Source organism: Salvia splendens, chromosome 21 (genome assembly GCF_004379255.2).
Source record: "Salvia splendens isolate huo1 chromosome 21, SspV2, whole genome shotgun sequence".
Classification (NCBI taxonomy): Eukaryota; Viridiplantae; Streptophyta; class Magnoliopsida; order Lamiales; family Lamiaceae; genus Salvia; species Salvia splendens.
This window is the reverse complement of record NC_056052.1, coordinates 5,964,114-5,987,414: the sequence shown is the minus strand read 5'-3', so window position 1 is coordinate 5,987,414 and position 23,301 is coordinate 5,964,114. Positions and strand designations below refer to the sequence as shown.

Genomic DNA, 23,301 nt, shown 5'->3' with positions numbered 1-23,301 from the left:
TTTTTAAAAGTAAGAATATACACTAAAATAATCACCCAGACAAATTGATTCATCAACAAAATCCCAATTTACAATCGATCTAAACTATACATGCAATCATTAATTATGACGTAAGCAGCCCTCCATCTCAAAACATATACGACGTCGGAGCAAACACCGGCACCGCCATTGTTTGAGAATATTTCCTGATTTCAACACATAATTAATCAATATTTAAAATAAAAATAAAAATAAAAATCCCCAAATTCATTAAAAAAAACCTACCAGTAGTCCTCCATTAGACTACGCGACGGCGTGACCCTCGCCGGCGACCTAATTTTGGCCTTCACCGGCCGGCGCGTGTCGTCTGCGTCGAAGAGCGGGCTGTTCTCGGAAATCGCGTTGAGTTTGGGCTTCCAATTATGGGCGGCGCCGCTCAATTTGGCAGTCCTTTTGGTCCTGGGGCGGGATACGGCAGGCTCCGGCGTGGGAGTGACAGTTGCTCCGCCCCAGCAAGATGCGAATTCGGAGAAAAGCTTCTTCATATGCTGTGAATTTGAAGTTAATTTTGAATTGAGGTGCTTTGTGTCTGAGAATTTTGATCGGAGAGTTATACATATATATATAGATATAATTGGGGGTAAAGGGCATTGGTTTTGATCTTAGCCATAATAATTGCAACAGGTTATTTTCTGTAATTTATTTTTTGAGTTTTAAAAATTGTGTGATCTATCAAAATTCGATCATTAAAAACGAACCAGAATTTGATCTATTTTGTTATTTAGATGACAATTTAAAAAATAAAAAACCTAAAAAAGTATGTTTGGGGATCCAAACTTGGAAATTCATTAATTTCCTTTTGAAGCGAATATTTTATAAAATAAATGATTATTTGCCTGCAGTGAATATTTATTGATTTTTTATACTTTAAATCTAAATACAAGAATTTGGCGTTGTGATTATAGTAAATTAAAATAATACTCTCCATAAGTTATAGTACTACACACGAGATATAACAAATGCTAGTATTTTTCATTTAGCTAGGTTCAATCATTTAGATTCTTAAATCAATCTTCCAATATTCTTTGTTGATCAATTAAGGTCAAATTAAAATAACTGTATTAATTAGAAGATTATCTCAAACATGTCTTTCCAAGTGAAAAAAAAGCCCTCCCATGTCTTTCGTTTTCAGTTTTACTAGTTTTTTACAACTAAATTCACAGCTATTTCTAAAAGAGTTACAAAATATCGAGTCACCAGAGTACAAGTATATTTTGTGCCACCTCAAAAACTAAAATCTGACACATTTTCATATTTTAAGTAAAAAAAGATAATAATGTATTTATACAAAAAAAATATCTATATTCTTAAATGCTAGAAATCGACTATTCGTACAAAATTAATATAAAAAAAAGTCATAATCATAATTTCAGAATGTTCCTTCGCTATCTATTAATGCCCTTAAATGCATGTTATATTTATACACATATGTGATAAATCTAGTTAGTTACTATTCATAAAAAAAAGAAGTGTTTCAAATTTATGCCACATTTTGCAGGGAAGTACCATTTCATCTCCACCACAATTGTACAACTGCTCACAGCCTTGATCACTTAATTTTTGCACTGGCTTTCAATCAATTGCCATCCAATCTTACTATTTACGTCCCGCTAGAATATGCACTCTTTTATTTTTAATTCATCCTTTAAGAATATACACTTTTTAATTTTAAAACTTTTTTCTCTCTAATGAGGTGAGACTCATTCTCCACTAATAATACTTTAATTACTTTTTCTCTCTATATCTCTATTACTTTACAAATTTTGCATTAGAACTCATATCAAACCCAAAATCCATTTTCTTTGGGGACGGGGGAGTAATATCTTTTATCTAGAAAATTCCCATTAATAATCAAGCACATGTGATTGAGTAATAAAGACACGTCCATTCTTAACTAAAGATCAAGGGACTGATTCTTGATTTTGTGTATGGAACAGCAAGATGACTACTCAATGAAACCGGACATCTTATTATAAATCCCTATAAAAACAAAATACCCATTAATTTTGTTATATAAAATATAGTAAAGGCCAAAACTGGTCCTGAATATATGCTCATTTTACAATTTTGGTCATTTACTTTATCTTTTGAATTTGAGTGAACTACATAAAAAGTCCCTGACGTTTCCATTTCTTTCACTCTAGACCCCTAACAAAAAAAATATCCCCACAAGTGCCTAACCTTCAACCTAATCACGAATGGGGGTTTTTCAGATGAAAATACCCTTCAGCCCTAAAAGGGCATTTCAGTCAAAGCGCAATTAATCTGCAGTGGCGGCTCTGCAATGATGTCTGCGACGACATGGCGTGATGTGACGGCGCACGTCAGCCGTCAGGGGCGTCAGCGGCTGTTCAGTGGACTACCCATACAATTGCAACACGTGTTGAAGACTTCCTACGTGATTTAACAAAACAAGTTTCAAAAATTGCATAAAGTTTCCGGCTCTATTCAGCATTATTTCCGGCTTATTTTGACTCCCGCCTAAAGTTATAACAAAAAGGGGAGTTTACCGCCTTAAAACTGCAAACCATTGTTTTCATTTCTTCATTCTCCCTGCTCTCCATTGCATGAATGGCTCCTAAAAGGAAGTGAGTTGGGTCCTCAGGTGCTTCCACATCACGAAACTCTCGCCGTAAAAGGGAACCAATACCCCCGCGATCGCCACCACACCGACCACCACCGAGACATGCACCTGTGGTCATTGATGTGGAAGAAGAAACCTGTGATATCCGAGATCCTGCCCTCGATTTTTTCTTCCCTGAGGATGAATATAGTAAGTTAACCTTTAATCCTCGGTTTGTGATTTAGGGTGTACGAAATTGATTTTTTGTGAATATATATTTGATCAGCCGGATATTGATTTTGTGATTGAGGCTCCATAAATTGATTTTGTTGTGAATTTTGGTTTACTGTTTGGTTTGAGTTTTATATGTGCGTTTATTGTCTTCCTTCATAGGGGATGCACCTGGAAAGTTTTCAGTTGCTTTCCATCATGGAGGTTCATTCTTCTCTAATAATGATGCGAAAAAGTATGTTGGTGGGCATTTGACATACTTCGATTTCTGTAACATAGACAAATTCCAGCTTATAGACCTATCGAGCATGGTATTAAGGTTGAAGTATGATAGGAAGATGATATGTGAGTTCTACTACTATGATCCAAAGTACAGTCATGACTGCGCAGGGGTTTTAATTGGAGGCCCGTTGTTGCCCATTGTTGAGGAAACACATCTGAAGGATTTCCTCAAAGTAGCGTCTACAACGACAAAGTTAGTTCACATCTACGTTGTGGAGATAACCCGGGCTCAAGCCATACTGAAAAAAATGAAGGAAGAAGCGCAAGAGCTTCTTAGTTTCAAGGCGTCTAAACCCCCAGGAGTCATTATTGAAGAGATTGAAGAAGCCACACCGAATGTGCCAAGGCAAAAGCCTAGACCGAAGAGGAAACAACGGTTTCAGTTTGAAGGGCAACGGCTTGAGCCTTTAATGATTGGCTGGTATGATAGGGATGTTGAGTTCGAGGAATATCTTACGAAAAGTTTAGAAGATGATCGTGCTCAGAGGAAGAGGGCTGAGGAGGTAGCCAGGCAAAATTTGGCGAAAGCATTTGAAGTCGTGTCCCCTGAAGCTCCGGTCTCTGACTTTGGAGAAGTATCAATACATGACGTGGAATTTGTAGCAGAAAAAATATGTGTAGTTGACTATGTTGGAGAAGCAGAAGCTAGAGGTGGAGACTCCCATGCACACGTACAAGAGGTAATGACTTGTGTGATTTACATATTGATTTAGTACCTTATTTGTGATTTAGTTCTTGTTTGTAATTTAGTCCTGCATTTGTGGTACTGCATTTTGTAGGATGTAGCTACAGCTTCATCTGTTGACCATTCCAATCTGATTGTCGATTCCCATGCACAAGTAGCAGAGGTAATGAATTAGTGTGATTTTCATATTGATTTAGTACCTAATTTGTGATTTGGTCTTGTTTGTAATTTAGTCCTGCATTTGTGGTACTGCATTTTGCAGGATGTAGCTACAGCTTCATCTGTTGACCATTCCAATCTGATTATCGATGTCGCTGAACAGGCGACTGAGTCTGAATCTGTAGTTCACCAACCATCTTCGGTCGGGCCAGGAGCATTTGTAGAAGCAGATGTGTACCGACCGGTATTGGATGATGGTAGTCAGCCACAGCCGGACATACGGGTAGACAATGATTTCTTTCCGATCATTGAGGACATTACTCATGAATTGTTCATGCCCGAAGCTGACACCCAAGTGCAAGAGCCAGCTCCAGCTGAAGCAGCGTGTGCAGAACCCATACCGGTGGTAGGAGATGTACCCCAACAGGCTGATGAAGGAGTTTTTTGTCCGTCAGCCGATTATGTTCCCGACAGATGTCATCTTCATAACGAGGGCAGTAACGACGAAGATGATGATAATGATGTCGGCCACTTTATCTCGTTGGCCAAAATGTGTCGTGATGAACAAATGTTTACCTCGTATTACGAGTTGTTACGTCGGGAACAACAGCCGGATGAGGTGGCGGGACAAGACGGGATTGAGGAGCCATCGGGCGAAGCAGAAGGGTCTGGCCAAGGCATCGGCGGGTCCAAGAAAAGGCGAAAGTACTCCCCTGTTGTTGAGAAAAGGAACTCGGCAGACTCAAACCCTCTGTTCGAGCAAGAGACGGTCGATGAGCTGCAAGATCTCGAGGACCTAGAGGATTTGGAAGGTTTAAGTAGAAAGGGTATCAAGTACACCCCATTCAAGCTGACAAATGATTTACCAAATTGGAAGCCTGGTGATTTTTTTAAGGATAGAGAATTTTTTTCAATGTTATTCGACAGTACGCAATAATGACGAGACGCCCGGTACATGTGAAGAAGAATGATGGCAAAAGACTTCGTGCTATTTGTAGAGGAAAGTCTTGTGAATGGTATGTATATGCAAGATGGGTCGAATCCCACAACGATACCGATTTTGCTGTACTGAATATGTAGAGAGACCATGCACACACATGCTCTCAAGTGTTGGATCAGAGATGGCTGACGTCAAAATGGCTAGCTGAGCGATACATGGAGAAGATAAAAGTGAATCCTCATATCCCATTGGCAGCCATAAGGCAGTGTGTGGATGAGGAGTTCGGACTCCAAGTTGGCAGGATGAAGGCGTACCGAGCAAGAGACAGTGCATTGGAAGGTATTTTTGGCAAGACGGGACTCCAGTATCGGAGACTTTTCGATTACAAAGTTGAACTAGAACGGACACACGCTGACTCTAGTGTGCACATACATAACGACAACTTCAGGGATCCTGAAGTTGTGGGCCCGAGATTCTTGAGGTTTTATACTTGTCTCGGGCCCTTGAAAAAGGGTTGGATGCGTTTTTGTCGTCCGATTATCTTCTTGGATGCATGTTTCTTGCGTGGTATGTACAGAGGCCAACTTATGACGGCCATGGGAATTGATCCAAATAATGGTTGGTGGCCTATTGCATGGGCGTTGACTGAGGCCGAAAGCTACGAACAGTGGAAATGGTTTCTAGGCTATCTGGCAGAGGACCTCCTCATACATGAAAATGCCCCCAGATTTGTCTTCATGTCTGACCAGCAAAAGGTATGTGTAATGTGATTTCATTAAAAGGTGTATACGTTGTTTGTGATTTTTTTTTAAATACTTCACTTCTGATTTTTTAAATATTGTTGTATTCTGAGTGTGATTATAATATTGTTGTATTCTGTGTCAGTGGTTGTGTACATGTAACAATTTGTGGTGAATTTAATAGGGTCTTGCAAAGGTAATCCTTGAGGATTTTCCACAGAGCGAGCATCGCTTCTGTGTGCAGCACATATACAACAACTTCAAGAAGCGTTTCATCGGAGAGAATTTTAAGGAGATGTTGTGGGAGCTTGCGTCGAGTACAACCCAGGAAGAGTATGTTGAGCGGATAAATGCACTGCGGATTATATATCCACAAGCACATCAATACCTACTCGGCGTAGCTCCCAAGAAAAAATGAGTGAAGGCTTATTTCTCTCCGCATGTTTGTTGTGATGTTATCCTCAACAATATATGCGAGAACTTTAATTCGAAGATAGCAATTGCTCGTGAGTTGCCCATTGTCACCATGTTGGAGGAGATCAGGACAAGTCAAATGGAGAGGATACAGATTAGAGGCCAGTGGATCAAGACGTACGCTCATGCCCTGCCGCCTGTTATCAAAGAGATTGTTGATAAGTATTTGGCGAGGGCTTCTTCATGGAGACCCACATGGAACGGAGAAGATTCTTACCAAGTCTCTGGACCATCAGGTCAGTACGTAGTGAACATGCGGGAATTTACTTGTTCTTGCAGACTGTGGCAGCTGAATGGAATCCCATGCTCCCACGCCATCGCTACAATCAACAAGAATGGTAAGGATGTAGCAGACTATGTCTCCCGCTATTATTTGCGGTCCACCATGACGCTATTGTACGAGAATGTCCTCTACCCAATCAACGGGATGGATAATTGGCCGAAGAACTCAGAAGTTGGATTTGAACTGGCACATCCTAGGACAAAGCGCCAACGTGGACGGCCAAAAAAACTGAGGCGTGAAGATCCACAGGTTCGTCAGCATGCAAATGGTTCTGAGTCTTTGCGCCGAACCTTTGTACTCAGGTGTCGTCGGTGCAGACAAGATGGGCATAACAGAAGAACATGCACTAATGATCCTCGTATAGATGCCCGAACCGAAGTTGGACAGAGTTCAAGTTCACAGCCCAGTAATCCAAGTGAGTCACCCACCGTTCCAAGGCCCAACACTCGTCGGGCTACGCGGTCAAGCCAGGAGGTAATGAGCACCATCACCTTTCGTTTTGATAAGCATTGAAACTCAATTTGACCGGGGTTGTTTGTTGTAGACCAATCCCACTGAATCACGTCCCAGCACTCGTCGGTCTACACGGTCAAGCCAGGTAGTTTTCAACACCCTTGTTGCACTTTTAATTTCCATAAAATCCAGTTAACAATCACAATTTTTTGTGATATTTGTAGGACAATAACACTCTTCCTCCAAGGCCTAGTACTCGTCGGACCAGGACTCAGCCTCAACGTTGTGGCCGTCGAGGGGATCGTGATTGAATACCCGCGCTTGCGTAGTTTGGGAACCTTAAAACAGGAGGCAATTGTGTTGGTTTTTTTTTTTGTGTCTCGTAAACAATGGTGAATGCGAACCCTTTTTGTCAAACATTATTAGGATATAACCTTCGGTGATCGGTAGGGATCATCATTAGAAGACACTTGTATTAACTATGCATTTTGTATCTCGTAAACAATGGTGTATTTTAACTATGCTTTTGTCAAACTTAATGCATGTTTTGTTTGAGAACTTTTGGTATGTCTTTGGTGTATTCTGTATGACAAGTGCTCATAACCTACATCACACAAAGTTCTGTACGTCGGGTGTTATTCAATTTGAGGAGATGTGTACGCGAGGTGGTATTTCAACAGAAGATGCATACTTCGGAAGTGATTATAAACTAAAAACTTCAAAGTGTTAGTTTTAGTGCACACTTTTTAAGAGGGAAATGCATACGACAGTGTTCCAAAAACCATATTCTTCATATTTCGACAGTGGAACTTCAAATTTTTAGTAGCAAAATTCCCCCTCATTGCTTGAAAAAATAAGTGGTACCATTAAATTAAGAAAAAATTACAAAGCATAAAAATAAGATTACAATTTTCAGCATTCGGGACGTTTTTTTTGTTCTAAAAAGTTCTGAAGTAAGACCTGCACACTCCTCAGTCTTCATGGTCAATTTTCCCTTCAGATCTTCACATTCATCACTTTTCATGCGAAATTTGGCTTCAAGATCACCATGCACAATACTATTGGATCGGAGTTGTTCTTCAAACCTGTCTCGTTCGAGCTTGATTCGTTGAAAGTAAGTGTCTTGGCTTGGCGATAGACCAGCATCAAACCAACGGAATAATCTGCAATCATCTTCCTTCCAGAATGGACACCGATAGTAACGTCGACCTGGATTAGCTGACGTCCTAGACGTCACCAGCTCGGCCGCGACATCGTGACTACAGAGAACAACTGGTGGACGAGGCCAATCCCAATTGAAACTTGAACTGAACGATTGCGTACTTGAAGAAGACATTGCAAGAGCGACCTGAATTGGAAATTCAAACCCAAACATATTAAAGTTAATTTATATGTCATTATTTATGAAGTTAATTTCACAAATAAAATTGCACCCCACAGCCGACCACACATAACCCCTAAATTCAAAACAGCCAGCTTCAGCTACAAAATCCGCCCACATTCAGCAACAAAATAAACCAAAATTGATCGGACTACAACAAACATCGCCATCTCACGGACAAATAAAATCCCAAAAACAAACCTCGACCCAGCCAAACAACCATAAACCCTACTTTGAATACACCCAAATTCCGCTGCAATTACGACCCAATGAAAATCCCCAAGCCACGGACGAATTTCAGTGCGGCAGGAGACAGTACATAAATTGGGATCTTACAACAGATTATACGGTAGAGTTCAAACGACGAATGAATTGATTGTTGAACCCTTTTTGCGAGAAGGAAGTGAAGTGAGAGAAGGAAGATGAGAAATTATTTCACACTCTTAACTATAGACAAAGGAACACGGTAGTTTGTGGACATCAAAATTGAGTTGACCAATGTGCAGCCTGTTGTCTGCAAAGTGCATCATCAGAGCAGAGCAGGACTGCGACAGGGAATGGAATTGTCTGAAATGCCCCTCAAGGCAAAAGGGCCTTTTGGTCCGAAAAATGGCTACAAATATCTCATTCGTGATTAGGTTGAAGGTTAGGCACTTGTGGGGATATTTTTTTTGTTAGGGGTCTAGAGTGAAAGAAATGGAAACGTCAGGGACTTTTTATGTAGTTCACTCTTTCAATTTTTGCATCCTGAACATTTCAACTCGGATCACAATTGGTCCTACACTAACAATTCCATCAATTTTTAAACGGTTTTAACCTGATTTTGACCGATTTTGATGGTTTTAACAATTCCATTCGGGTTAAAACCGTTTAAAAATCAGTTAAAATCGTGTTAAAACCATTTAAAATTGACGGAATTGTTAGTGTAAGACCAATTGTGATCCGAGTTGAAATGTTCAGGATGCAAAAATTCAAAAAATAAAATATAAAACCAAAATCGTAAAATGAGCATATGTTCAGAACCACCTATATTCTATAAAATATACCGCTTAGTTCCTTGCATATGGAATTAGTTTGTAACAGGTTTAGCAATTAACGAAGATTCTATTTTATTTTTTACCACACATTAATTTTGGACCTGTTGAATTTCTAATGACATGCTTATTTGGCTGTATTTGTCACGTGGGATGCACATTTTTTAATTTTATTTTGTGAACACTAAAAATACTTCAAACTTTGACTTTATTATAAATAGATATTTTACGTTGCCGAATAATCCAAGTGGAAGAATTGTTCATGTTAAAAACGAACGTTTTTTTTATTAGAAATGAAAGTGGAAATTTTCACTAGTTAATAAATGGAGTATTGGATTGAAAATTAAAAACCTATAAAATGTACTCCTACAAACTACTCCCTCAGTCTGCGAATAGGAGTCTCGTTTTTCCATTTTAGTCCGTCCGTGAATAGAAGTCCCGGCTCACATTACCATAAATAGTAATAGGATCTCACACTCCACTAACCCATTCCAATCACATTTCATTTAAAACTAATATATACAAGTGAGACCCACATTTAGGGATGTCAATCGGGCCAACCCGTTCGGGTTCAGGCCAACCCGTTCGGGTTGTCGGGCCATTCGGGTACGGGCTATTCGGGTTATGATTTTTTCGGGTTATAAAAGTTCGACCCTAACCCTAACCCTTCGGGTTTCGGGCTAACCCACCGGGTTATTCGGGCCAATGCGTATTTTTAATTCTTTTAATATTTTCAAAAAATAATACGTATTTTAAATTTTCTTTAATTATATACATATTTTTAATTAATCATTCAACAATGAAATACATATTTTTAATTTTCTTTAATATTTTTAAAAAAGATTAAGTTATTTATATTTAAATAACTTATTCATTACATAATTATTTACAAAATATCTATAAATAGTATGTTTATGTATTTAAAACATAAATCAACACTTTGTTTCAAAATTCAAACATAAATCAATTCGTAGAAAATTAAATAAATTTTTCATAACGTGGGAGGTGCATCGTAGATGTAACAAAAATATTTTGAATTGTTAAAGAGTGAATTATCAAGATGCTAGCTAATTGGAGTAACTCTAAGTTTTCTTGAATTATGATTGGTCAAATTTAATTTATTCCAGCTGTAAATAAGTCAAATAATAATTTATCTTTGTTTTAAGAATCATCAAAGTACGCATAATTCAATGACGAAGCGACGTCAAAACACTTTGCACTATTATATTGGAAATATACTAAAAGAAAGCTTTTATATACGATAATTTATGAATCTATGAACCACATGGTGATTTTTTTCGTGATCTTATATAGTCGGTTTACGTATTTGGATTTTGCATGGTTTTAGAGGGTTGTCTTGGATGATTTTGATTATATTTCTATATTTTGGTATGTTTATATGTTTGTTGAGAAATGATGGAAAATTGATTAGAAAATGTACACAAAATATGTGGATGTGCAGCAGCCTTGTTTGAGTCAATGTTTCTCGCGATTTTGAAGTCTAATAAACCTCTAATACATATCATTCTCTTCGTCTTCGAAAGAGCTTCGTGTGGATATATTGCACGCTTCAATCGGAGCTTTGTAGAGAAAGTTATGACCGTTACAAAAACTGCTCGTTGTGCACAAGCCTTCAACCCGACGGGCCAACCCGTAACCCGAACGGGTCAGCCCGCCTAACCCGACAACCCGAATGGGTCAGCCCGAATGGCCCGATTTTAAATTCGGGCTGCGAAATTACAACCCTAACCCTGTATTTTTATCGGGTTATTCGGGCTGGCCCGCGGGTTCGGGTTACATTGACATCCCTACCCACATTACACTAACTTTTTTCTACCTACTTTTCTTAATATTTCTTAAAATACGTGCCACCAAGAAGTCGGACTCTTAATTGTGGAAGGGGGGGAGTATGTGCTAATATTAAAAAGGCATGAAAAGTGATGTGGTACTAGCATACACATTTTCACATGATCATTAGTCATTACCCACAATATTAATAAATTGTGTTAATTAACCTTCACCCAAAGCTCATTTGCATGATGAAATGAGATCCAGTCATCCAGCCATAACTTGTCAATTTATTAACATTACAGATAATACAAATAGTTGTTTATGTCACATCATATTCAATTTTATTTGTAACATTTATACAACAATATAATTACAAACGAGTATATGGTCCATCAGTCACATCATTAGCCTGTGCACATTCGATTTATTATCCTTATTTTGTTTACTATAAAATTCGAATAAAATATGGTTATGCACAAGGTTTGCTTCGTTACCATTGTTTTGTAAACATAAAATAATAGAATTGATATTATTTCCATGCAATTTATTTAGAGCGGTATAGAAGGAACACTGACCCATACGCATTTATTTGCATTTACATTTTGCAAAAGTAAAAAATATGCTAATTTATTGGGGCATACTATATGATATTTAAAAATTAGAAAATAATAAAAATATCCAGTTATATATATGTGATAAGAAAAAAAAATGGGAAAGAGAGTATTTGTAGTAATTTATATGGTGTTACGAAGCTTACTCATAAAGAAAAGAGTGTTATTAATAGCAGTTATGAAGGTGTCAATATTACGTTCCCGGTATCTTCGATTCCTTCAACGTAAATGTTGATTTTAACAACAGCCATAATATGTATGTCTAATTTCTATCGCTCATCATATAATTATATTATTTTTAATTACTGAAAATGACTCTACAATTGTTAATGTCTTGGACCCCATATAAAAAATTCTGGCTCTGGCACCACTACTTTTGTGTCCCAGACCCAAATCGACTATGTTGTTTGTTGTTTTAGAGAGATTTCGCATTGATTAGCATAAAATTTAAAGCAAAGCGTTACATAACTACATTAAATTTAAAGCAAAGCATTACATAATGCACTTAGGATTGATTGATTATGTGATGTATCATACTACATTTTAATATCTTAGGCATAGTTTGGTGCCTAAATTCAACTATTTCTCTCGTTGTTGTAGCGAGTTACATCATCTTGATCAGCCTAGATTGAAAGCAAAGTATTGCACAATGCAATTAGGATAGATTTATATGTGATATATATGTCATACATTTACCGGATGCGTAGAGGGTTTTGAGCTCATCGCGAGGCTCTGCTACAATAAGGGGAAGGCCAACATCATTGCACCCGACATCTTCCCCCTCGCCTCAGCTGCACATTTTATCGAGACAAACGGAACATTCAATGGATGCGCAGATTGAGAGGTCATTGGAGGAGATCGAGTATTGGAGATGGTCCGAGGTTGTGATGGCCTTGAAACAGTGGGGGGGAAACCAACGTGTTGGAAGCGTTTCCTTGGTTGTGCTCGATAAGTTGTTGGCCTCTCTCGTTGGTAGGATTGTTTCGTGCTCTAAGACGAGCCCCTCTCCATCAGCTTCCTCATCGGATAACTTCAAAAGCAGCTACTTTCGAGCAATGTGAGGATAAATATTTTCATTGGCTTACTATTTTAATTTGAAACTTGAGGTAAACGTTCTCATATAAGTAACAATTTATCATTGATAAAATAGAGTATATATCAAAACTCAAAATACGAGAAATACACTTAAATTCCTTTTTTTAACACTGTTAACTCAGCTATGGCATCTTCCTTTTGTGTACAGTTTCTTGATGCGAATATATATATCACCCTAAGCAAAAACAAGAACATGAAAATAAAACAATCGAAATGTAAATTCATCTATGTAGGAGGGGGTATCAGTTTTTCTCAATACCAATATCTTGGTCTTTTTCACTATACCTCCAGCAACGCATCAACAATCGAATAACTCAAAGAACACGGCTGAATGAGTTCTAAAATTGAGCCATTTGGGTTGGGAAATGAAGCTGCGAAGTAGAGAAACTCGTTGAACTGCAAGGGTTGCCTTGATGGTCCTCATCCGTCTTCCCAGTCGTTTTCATCCTCGTCATCTTGAGTAGCTTCTGCTTCTACATTCAAGTCGTGAACTTTAAAGTGATCTGAAGTGTTACCTGAATAGACTCAATATTCAGCCACAGTAAGAGGTTATCCACGTAAGAAATGTCGAGCAACCTCCAATCTAGTTTCTTCTATATGCCATTATATTCTTCAAAAATTAGGGGTAATGACAACAAATACACAAAGCTTACACCCAATTTTTGTTTGTGCATAAACTAAAAATGCTGCCTTAAATGCATAAACTTTCAATTTTTCTTATATTTACACGGTTGTCAATTTTTGCAAATAAAGTAATCATGGCTATTAGCACAACCAGTGCACACATTTAACTACATCGTTGAGTCCATCAGGTTTTAGGCCATTTGGACATTCTCACCATTAATTAGGTGGCAGTTGACAATCGTGTGAAAAAATCAGAACAATTGCAAGTTCGTATATATGAAGGCGGAACTTTTAGTCATGCGCAAAACCACAATTTGGTGAAAGTTAGTGTATTTAGACACAATTACCAGATTAAAATAGCACTCTGGAGAAAGTAAAACAAAATTCGACAAAATATGCACTGTGTTATGATTTTACCTGTAGATGGCCCATCCTCCCATTCAATATCATCTCCTTCAAATTCATCTTCACGTTTTGACTTCATGCCTACTTGACGCTCAGATGGTGCGTCGTACATTTCACTGGTGATGACATCATTAGGTGATTCTGCTTCTCTCTTGATATTTTCTTCTTTTTCAGGATGGAGCTTCTCAAGTACAGCAGCATAATAGGCTCTGACATATTCATTCTATAAAACACCAAAAACAAAAAGAGCAAAAATAATCACTAAAAGAAAAGGGTGAGACAAACTACAATTTCATAACCAACAGTGAGATCACAAAAACCTGTATATTATTTTTGTCCTCATCTAAAGCTACAGCCTTCTTGTCATCGGTACTCTCCAAAGCTACTGAACTGCCACCCATCTTTGTCTCTTGACTGGTCTCTCCACGTTGTTCTTTTGTAAGATTCATTCCTTGCTTGATCATCCATGGAGGCAAAACCTTCATAGGTGTACTCGCATTGATTGATTTAACATCACCTTTGTCATCCGCACCAGAAAATGCAACTTCAACCTGTCAATCTCAAACTTTAAGGTCTCAGAGAAGAAACAATTCTCGAAATGTGTAACAATAGGATGGTAAGATGCAAAACATTATAATCAGAGATTCCAGATTAGTCATTCCAAGATCGAGAATGGAAAATCTATATCCTCAGTAACTGTTCCCCGTCAACCATCAAGCCAATAGCCATTGAGATTATAATAATAAAATCCAGTTCCCAATAATACATCTCTTGCAGCTCATAGTCTCACATGAGAATTCAAATTAATAGAAGGGTTATGCAGTGTAATCCGAACATATGATGATCGAGATATATCAGTATTCAATGCAAAGTCAAGTAATCAGGAAAATGACATATGAAGAAAAAATGAGATATTCCAACATTTTCATGTATTTACCGGTTATCACAGTCATTGTTAATTCAAACTTCTAAGCCCCTCGCAATGCAGAGTGAAAGAAATTTCAAACTTAAAAGTACATCGAAAGAAGGCTTTGAACAAGTGACCTTAGTCTCCCCAACATAAGGCATTGGAGTCCCACCAAAACCTCCATTCATATATCTGTTAGGGTCATTGGTATTATGATCTCCATTTGCAGCTTGTTGAGTAGCCTTTCGAACTAGCCAAGCTTGAAGACCTTCAAGTTCAGGCACAGGCAAATCCTTAACTCTCCCGAGTTGATCTATCAGTGGTTTGAGCTGTACCTGTAACAGAGTAAACCAAATTTGGTAGCTATAAAAATACAGGGGCAGGCAGTTAAGACTTCAGTTGATTTAAGATAAAACAATTAGTTTCTAACGTATGCATACAAAATCAGAAGAGGTCTCAAATTGGTAGTGTAAAATACACTCGAAACCCATCTGGTAAGGAAGGATGTATATATGTTCTCTCATTCCATTCGGAGTGTAAATCCTCCAGAGACTTGATCAAGCAAATTGGCCTGTGTTCTTTTTAAATTTATTTTCCTTATTTCTTTCTGTTGTATGATAAGTAGTGCATGTGTGCGGCAAGGGAGAGACAGAGAGAGAGGTATATGATTGGGAATGAGCAATCAAGGAAAAAAAGGGTACAAAGGATGAGGGTTGAGTTGTAACGACTGAACCAATATATGGATTAAAAACAAACCTCCATCTTTGATAGCATGTCCTTTAGTTTATCAAGCCGACGTCTGCTTGCATTATCATCCCCATCGCCCATTTCTTGAGCAGCCAGCTTGTCACTCTCAGCCACAAGGATTCCATTGCAGCTTTCACAGTGAAAGTACTCATCGTATGGGGTGATCAACCGGAGTGCATCAAGGGCGTTGTATCTGGAGTCATGAAACACAAAAAAGTTCTCAGTTTGGAAGATTCAAGAATCCAGTGCAAGAGATAAATCGAAACAATTGTCTGAATCAAGTACCTTTTGTTGCAGTCTGGGCATATATATTCCTGAACTGTGTTTTTGCTCTCCAGTTCATCCTTCAACTTCTTCCTCATGCGACGTAATCTGTATCTGACAACATCATATATCTACAAGGAATTTTGAAATGAACAGTTCAGTTTAATGCGTACTCACATCTACAATTCCAATTGCTGCATCAGTGATGTGACAGTAGATATAGCAACACAAAGGGAAAAACGAAAATCATCCAACATTTGTTCACAGTAACCATGTACAACTTTACATCTTCATCGCACAATGATACATCATACACAACAGCCTCAACTTACAAGCAAGTTCATAGTTATATCACTTTTTAGAAACTTCTTGAAATACTTTCCAAAGGATAGACAAAAAACAACGTGTTCTATAAATTTGGAAATGTTTTAATGCTTTTTGGTCCAATTCAAGTGAAACACATGCTTTTAACGGAGACCAGCATGGGCAAAGTTACCTGTGAATAATCTAAGCAACAATATGACTGAGTTTGCAACTTTTGCTTCTCGTCGTCTCTTCCATTTTTTTGACCATCCACTGTGGCAGCCACGGCAGCATTGAACATCTTTGCACTTTTGGAGGTCTGCATAAGATAAATAACATCATTGAGGCAGTAATAGATACCTACTATTTACCACTCAGTAATTCAGGTTAACTAAAGCTGGAAAATCACATATACAAAAAGGATAATCATGAGTATGGACCACCCCATAAAACATTAGAAAGTTAGACCAACTTCAAAACCAACTATGATTTTTCCAGCTTATGTGATAAGCTTAAGCTTGTTACCAACCATTAACCAAAAATCTACTTTTCACTGTCCTCACATTATATGTACTCCTTTTATAGACATAATGATCTCCAATTGATAAAATGGAGGGAAGTCCTACCATTGTTAAAATCAACTGCCGGACTCCCATTTATGGGCACCTCATCCCTATGAATTAATTTATATGTGGACACATAAGCATCATATAGATCTATCCATATTATGCAAATGGGTGTAGGATCACATTTAAGTACTTCTAAAATCCACTGGAAAAGCATTTTTCTGGAAGAGATCACAAAATTCATAAGTAGAGCAACTGAATGCAACACAGCAATCACATAGGTGAAACAGACTGCTATAAGATAACAGTAAAAAATGAATCAGAGATTCGGGCCATAATGCTGAAGCAGCAAAATGAACCTCCTTGCGATGATCACGAGTGACCAGTTTTTCTTCTTCGAAGAATCTCAGAGTCCGACGTAGTTGCTTTGTGTGAAGTTTCAAGTCCCTAGCCAAATCTTCCTCCTTAGTCCACTGACGTCTAGAACAAAATCAAATGTAAAGTGATAATACATTTAACTTTTAGCCGACCATTGTTGTAAGGTGCTTACACAATAAAATCCACTAACTCTTCATGTACTCAAACAGAACGTTCTCATGTAGCATGACTTCATGAGTCTCCAAAGACATAAAATGGTTCTGGAGTAAGTTTGGATAAAAAGTGGTGTTCAAGAGAAACATGTTATTTCAGCTTTTATATTTAAACATAGATATGATCATTGCTCCAGTGTATTCTCAATCAATAAAACCCCCATCCCCAGCATATTTAAGAGATAGAATCAGAAATTATCCCAAATGCCACAAAGATCTCGAATGAGCACCAAGAAATCATATTTATGAAAAAATCCCTAACATCAGCAAAAAACATAGGGAAAAAGTATATTAGTATACCTAGTAAGAGCATCAAGAATGACAACAGCAATCCCTCTGTTATCACTTCTCCCAGGCCTCTGCTGGTTTTCACCCTTCGTCGTTATATCATCATAGAATGCCCGGGCAGTTAGTCTCACCAGGCTATTTGCAAACGATTGAACAAATGCTAATCAACAACACTTAAAAACGAAAGCTACCATCACATATATTGGGGTTCATTGCATTACCGATTGAATGGATCGACGCTAGCCATTTAAAAGTCTGAGAGCAATAGAAAATTCGTTATCGACTAAGAATCCCACAGCGACAGCACTCTCCACACCAAAATTGAGCTTCAAACGCCCATACCCGCAACACACTAGCGACGCCAAATGGCAGCTCTTCTTCGGCCGAACCGTCAGAAAACTCAAAATTGAGCTCGAACAAACCAAGCTAATCAATACTATGACTTTATTCAATTAAAAATTACTGATTCCTAAGTTTTTCAATTAGTCCAAAACAGTGAACCTCAGCGACTTGGATGAATCAGAAGATGCTCGAGCTCGAAATTAATATTTTTTTCGCAAGTGGTCGATGGATTCGAAAATCAGGCCATCGGTTCAGAATAGAAAGGCGTATATCAATCAGGATCCGAATAGGGCGTCGTGAGTCAAAGGATGCCGCTTGGATTTGGGGATTTAGGGATTTGGATTTGGCGGAGATAGAGTTTTTCGGTGGTGCGATCTGCGATCGCTCTGTAATTTTAGGAGTTGAACGCGGAAATTTAATTTATAATTTCGTCATTATATATATATATAGATATAGAGTTTAGGTTGGGCCCAATTTGTGGTGGTTTATGGGCTGATTTTGTATTGGGCCCTGTTAGGCTTTAATCATTTTTCTAATTAACAATTCGACTGTATTGCAAATCTCACTGTCAAAAAATACTCAATTTATGAGTAGTGTTGATTTGAGCTGATTATCCAGAGTTGGAGGTGAGTTTCTGTCATGATCTAGATAAATCAAAAGGATTTTAGCTGCGTATTTTGCTTAATTGCATAAACACACTTTTTTATTGTAAGTGATCAGTGGAAAATTATTGCAGAATTGTGGCAAGTAATTGGGGGGTTCTGAATCATCTGCCGCCCCAAATTCTGATTTGAATTAGCCCTAGTCAAAGAACTAATTCATACATTGATGGTAGCAAATTGGCTGGGTAGAGAAGCATAAAGGTTATTCAAGTTTAACGCATTGTTTTTTTTTGTTTGTGTGTGAGACTTGGCTAATGCTGTTTGCAAAAATGAGTTGAAAACAACCATAAGTTGATAAACTATGTATAAAAAACCAGAAGAGTTGGTGTAAGACGATGCACAAAACATAAATAAATTTGGTAGGTTGCTGTCATTTTCTACAGCGATAGACTTGTTTTACTTTGGTGCAACTTGCATGTGCTTTGGTTGATTGTTCTCAATTTTATATGATGCTATTGGCATGTTGAGGAAATTGAATGTGTCAGCATTTTGCATATGATAAAATGTGTTTTTCTTGATTGATTGGAGTTGAGCAGAATGGGTTCTCTCTTTGTTTCTGCATTAGTTGTTATCGCGTTTTTATTTACTTCGTCTCGTTTGATTTGTGAGGCTAGAGATAGCATCGATGTGGCTAACCCGTTGTTTGGTGATCAAGCTCTTGTATCAGCTAGGAACAAGTTCGAGCTAGGTTTCTTCACAGCTGAGAATGGGAGAGATATGTGGCCATATGGTATCACAAGTTGGTTCCAAGAACCGTTGTGTGGGTTGCACGACGAGACGAGCCACTGCCCAGTTCGTGTGAAGGGATTCAGATTCGAGAAGATGGTGGAAATGCTGAGGTCGTGTGTGGTAATGGAAATGGACGGGTTGCCCTCATTACACACTCTGTGGGCTCACTGGGATCTAGAGCCTCTAACCTAACACTGCAGTTGTTGGATAGTGGGAACTTGGTTCTTGTTGATGCTTTTTCAGGTGCAAGAGTGTGGCAGAGTTTCGATGAACCAACTGATACATTTCTTCCCGGTATGATACTGAATGATACTGTTATATTGAGCTCGTGGGGTAGTCCAAGTGATCCCAGGACTGGGAATTATTCTTTTAGGCAAGATCAAGGAATATGTGAAATAATTGAGAAACCTCTAAATACTTACTGGAAAAGCAATGAGCGCAATTCATTCATGAAGAACACCATACCTTTTTTTGTAGAACGACTACTTTCCAATTATAGCATTACAACAACATCAAGGCTTGTGATGAACTCTTCCGGTGAGATGCAATTTTACAGATTGAGTGATGGTAGGAGTTGGTCTTTGTTGTGGTCAGTACCCGAAGGTCCTTGCAGCAAGTACAACATTTGTGGGAAGTTTGGTGTGTGCAATGCAAAGAGCAAGGTGCTGTGTCATTGTCCTCCTGGTTTCAGCCCGGTTTCGTTGGAGGATTGGGAAGGTGGGCGATACTCTGAAGGCTGTGAAAGGGTGATTTCAGAATGCAACCGCAGAAGATCATTCTTGAATATAACGCTCATGAGAGTTGGGGTGGCATCAAGCCATTTGATCAAGCTGAGAACGAGGCGTCATGCAAAGAGACATGTTTGAATGAATGCAAATGCCAGGCTTACTATTTTAAAGATGATGATCCGCGTGGCAGAGAAACTAGTACTAATGGAAAATGCTGGATTTGGATGGACAATGTTGAAAATCTTCATCAAGATTCCATGGATGGTAGCATTAGCCTCTCTCTACGTGTCTCCGACGGTAAAATTACTTCACCAAATGCTTGTTCTGTTTCTGTTGTTTCCACTATTCTGTATCTCTGATCATATTGTGATCTGCAGCAAACTCCACAGCGCGAACCTGTGAACCGTGTGGCACCACCAGCTCAATTCACATACCGTATCCTCTAAGCACAGGTCCTAGTTGTGGTGACTCTTCGTATGATAGTTTTGAGTGCAATGACATTACCATCTTCAACACATTAAGTGGGAAGTACCAAGTCACCGCCATTGATAAGGAGAATCTTAGATTTTCTATTCTAGTTGGCTCAGAAACTGCCCAAACTTGTAACGGCAGAAACTCATCTACCCATGTGGTGACTCTCAATCACTCTTTGCCATTCACTGTAACTAACTGGTGCTATTTCGAACCTATTACTGGTCCTCATCAAGTAGAGATCGGTTGGAAGCCTCCATCGGAGCCAAGCTGTGATTCGTCGATGGGCTGTGAAGATTGGCCTACTTCAGATTGCCATGATAGGGGCAATGGGTCGAGATGCTACTGTAGAGAGGGCTATCAATGGAATGGCTCTTTGGCAAATTGTAGTGAAGGTTTGTTTTTTATGAGACTAATCAAGAAAATACCTTCATTGTGAAGAAATTATGACTGTTATCTTCTTTCTTCCACTACTGCAGCCTTGAGAAACTCGGGGAATGACTACAAGAGAAGAAACAGAATTCTAGTTTCTGTTGTGGCTGTGGCACTTATACTAGTTTCGTGCTCAAGCTATGTCTTCTATCGAAGAAAGAAGGCAAAACAACAAGGTAAATGTATGAGAAAACAAAAATCAAAATTCCAGTTCAGCTCAATGAAATTTTGATTTCTTGATTTCAGCAGGAAATTTGGAGAGCAGTGAAGGTGAAAGACAAGTAAATGACTTGATGCTTGAAAATGTCAAAGCCATTGATGTTCCTTTCTACGATTTGGACATGATCTTATGTGCCACTGATAACTTCTCAAACGCCCATAAGCTCGGGCAAGGTGGATTTGGGCCGGTTTATAAGGTATACTATTTCAGAAATTTAAAGAAAAACTAATGTAAAACTTCCTATTTATCCTTTGTCAACAACACAAACTCTTTACTCTATATGGTTTTCAATGCATTAAGAGGTAAAAAGAGTAACTTTGCCCACTTCTTGGTATACGAGTTTTGAAGTCAGGGACAGATGGAATACATCATTATAATGGCTGTAAAACCTTCGCGCAGGGGAAGTTTCGGGAAGGACTTGAAGTCGCGGTGAAGAGGCTATCGAGCTGCTCAGGTCAGGGAGTCGAGGAATTTCTCAACGAGGTCGTCTTAATTGCCAAGCTTCAACATAGGAATCTTGTAAGGCTTCTGGGATACTGCATCAAGGGAGATGAGAAAATCTTGCTATATGAATACATGCCTAACAGAAGCTTGGATGCCTTCATATTTGGTTAGCATAATTAAATGTCTAATACTGTTTAATTGAGTTATCTACATACACGTATTCTTCATCACATTCTTTTCTAGACGAACACAATCGCTTGCTACTCGACTGGAAGAGGAGGTCTGACATCATCTTGGGGATTGCTCGAGGGCTGCTGTATCTTCACCAAGATTCGAGGTTGAGAATCATTCATCGCGATCTAAAAACGAGCAACATCTTGCTAGATGAAGATATGAACCCCAAGATTTCTGATTTTGGTTTGGCAAGGATCGTTGAAGGCAAGAGAACAGAGGCAAGCACAAACAAAGTGGTCGGAACCTAGTAAGTCTACAAAACTTAATTGATTCAGTGCTTATCTGAGTCTGCAATAGTAACACAACTATCACAATACCGCTATCTAATTTTGCATTTGCAACATTCCAAAAATGTGATGTAATTGCAACGTTCTATAAGTCGTGCGAAAATTGCAACATTGTGTTATTTCATACAGATACTAACTAGTTTTGCTATGTTCAAGTGGCTATATGTCTCCGGAGTACGCGTTGGATGGGAAGTTCTCGACCAAATCTGATATTTTCAGCTTCGGAGTTGTAATGCTTGAGATACTAAGTGGGAGGAAGAACACAGGATTCTATAATCCAGAACAAGTCATGAATCTACTAGGCTATGTGAGTGGCATTACACCTTCAATTCTTTCATTCATGTGAACACTTATAGGTTTTTATTATCAAACAAATTACAAGTTCGAGTGTTATTACATATTCAATTCTTGCATTTGTGTGTTTATGTTTAGGTTATTATTACTATTATTATTAGAAACTTAGGTATGCTTTGGCTGATTGAAGTTGCATTGTATTTAGACATGGAGATTGTGGTGTGACAACAAGGCCATAGACATGATCGATCCAACGTTGCTCGAATCATGTGAGAAATCCGAAGTGATCAAGTGCATAAACATCGGACTACTATGTGTCCAAGAAGACCCCGATGACCGGCCCTCCATGGCAACCGTTGTCGTGATGCTGGGGAGCAAGACCAACCCTCTTCCCCTCCCATCTCAGCCGGCATTCGTTGTGCGGCGACGGCTTTCAAGCACGTCGTCGTCATCATCATCTGCCTCTACGAAACCAAAAACGATCTCCGTCAACGACCTCACCCTTACTATGGAGCAAGGACGATGACGAGAGGTTTTATACTTGTATTCACAGTTCTAGTGGCGGATGCAGAAAATAATAAAATAGTGGGGGGGGGGGGGTTGATACCAATATTATCTAATAAATATGGACGAGCGGTCCGGATCACTGAGCCTAGCCTATATATGGATCGATCCAAGCCAGCCTTTCAAGTACGAGGACATGTGATGTGGACTCGTGTGATAACCGTTCCATTGGTCAAAAGCGGCAAAACGGAAGAAGGAGAAGACAATGCAGTAAGTAAAACTGGGGGTGAGAATTAGTATATGGATACATAAATGGATTGGATTCATTCACTAAGAAAATACTCTAAAGTATGCCAATTAGAATTACACTAGTTTGTAATTTTTTTTATTTGTTAAGATTGTGTTATTTTTAGGATTTTAGGTTTGAACATTTTAATAATTTATTTGAATTTTAAAAATATCATAAATTTTGATAAATACTCTCACAATGGATAATGAC

General features: G+C 38.5%; 3 protein-coding genes across 6 annotated transcripts; 1 reads left to right on the top strand and 2 right to left on the bottom strand.

Annotated features, from left to right (window-relative positions):
* Positions 1-635, bottom strand: LOC121783918. Its single transcript, XM_042182105.1, has 2 exons — positions 265-635; positions 1-185 (listed from the first exon to the last, which is right to left on the bottom strand). The coding sequence occupies exons 1-2, from the start codon at positions 522-524 to the stop codon at positions 128-130; spliced, it is 318 nt and encodes a 105-aa protein (XP_042038039.1). The 5' UTR covers positions 525-635; the 3' UTR covers positions 1-127.
* Positions 636-12,782: 12,147 nt separating this feature from the next.
* LOC121785388 (transcription initiation factor IIE subunit alpha-like) lies at positions 12,783-18,195 on the bottom strand. 2 transcript variants are annotated; one of them, XM_042183800.1, is made up of 10 exons: positions 17,677-18,195; positions 17,468-17,590; positions 16,937-17,057; positions 16,205-16,330; positions 15,730-15,839; positions 15,454-15,637; positions 14,835-15,032; positions 14,111-14,341; positions 13,803-14,013; positions 12,783-13,276 (listed from the first exon to the last, which is right to left on the bottom strand). In XM_042183800.1, exons 1-10 carry the CDS (start codon positions 17,700-17,702, stop codon positions 13,182-13,184), a joined length of 1,425 nt encoding a protein of 474 aa, XP_042039734.1. In that variant the 5' UTR covers positions 17,703-18,195; the 3' UTR covers positions 12,783-13,181. The 2 variants fall into 2 exon arrangements, with proteins under 2 accessions (XP_042039734.1, XP_042039735.1); XM_042183801.1 differs by lacking the exons at positions 16,937-17,057; positions 17,468-17,590; positions 17,677-18,195 and adding an exon at positions 16,884-16,928.
* A 1,618-nt stretch (positions 18,196-19,813) lies between these two features.
* On the top strand, positions 19,814-23,198 carry LOC121784824 (G-type lectin S-receptor-like serine/threonine-protein kinase At4g03230). 3 transcript variants are annotated; one of them, XR_006046789.1, is made up of 9 exons: positions 19,814-20,213; positions 20,294-20,782; positions 20,867-20,995; positions 21,069-21,235; positions 21,439-21,649; positions 21,727-21,964; positions 22,161-22,311; positions 22,504-22,883; positions 22,937-23,198. XR_006046789.1 is itself a non-coding variant. In XM_042183065.1 (8 exons), exons 1-8 carry the CDS (start codon positions 19,946-19,948, stop codon positions 22,822-22,824), a joined length of 1,977 nt encoding a protein of 658 aa, XP_042038999.1. In that variant the 5' UTR covers positions 19,814-19,945; the 3' UTR covers positions 22,825-23,198. The 3 variants fall into 3 exon arrangements, 1 of the variants encoding a protein (XP_042038999.1); XR_006046788.1 differs by having other exon boundaries at positions 21,066-21,235; XM_042183065.1 differs by having other exon boundaries at positions 21,066-21,235; positions 22,504-23,198.
* Positions 23,199-23,301: the final 103 nt, after the last annotated feature.

Coding starts and splice junctions, on each gene's coding strand:
- LOC121783918 (XM_042182105.1), bottom strand. CDS start 524: ATGAAGAAGCTTTTCTCCGAATTCGCATCTTGCTGGGGCGGAGCAACT. Junction 186..264: donor AGTCTAATGGAGGACTACTG/GTAGGTTTTTTT, acceptor TGTTGAAATCAG/GAAATATTCTCAAACAATGG.
- LOC121785388 (XM_042183800.1), bottom strand. CDS start 17,702: ATGGCTAGCGTCGATCCATTCAATCG. Junction 16,331..16,936: donor CTCGTGATCATCGCAAGGAG/GTTCATTTTGCT, acceptor TATCTTATGCAG/ACCTCCAAAAGTGCAAAGAT. Junction 15,033..15,453: donor ACATGCTATCAAAGATGGAG/GTTTGTTTTTAA, acceptor ACTCTGTTACAG/GTACAGCTCAAACCACTGAT.
- LOC121784824 (XM_042183065.1), top strand. CDS start 19,946: ATGCAACCGCAGAAGATCATTCTTGAATATAACGCTCATGAGAGTTGG. Junction 20,214..20,293: donor CTCTCTACGTGTCTCCGACG/GTAAAATTACTT, acceptor TGTGATCTGCAG/CAAACTCCACAGCGCGAACC. Junction 21,650..21,726: donor CTTGGATGCCTTCATATTTG/GTTAGCATAATT, acceptor ATTCTTTTCTAG/ACGAACACAATCGCTTGCTA.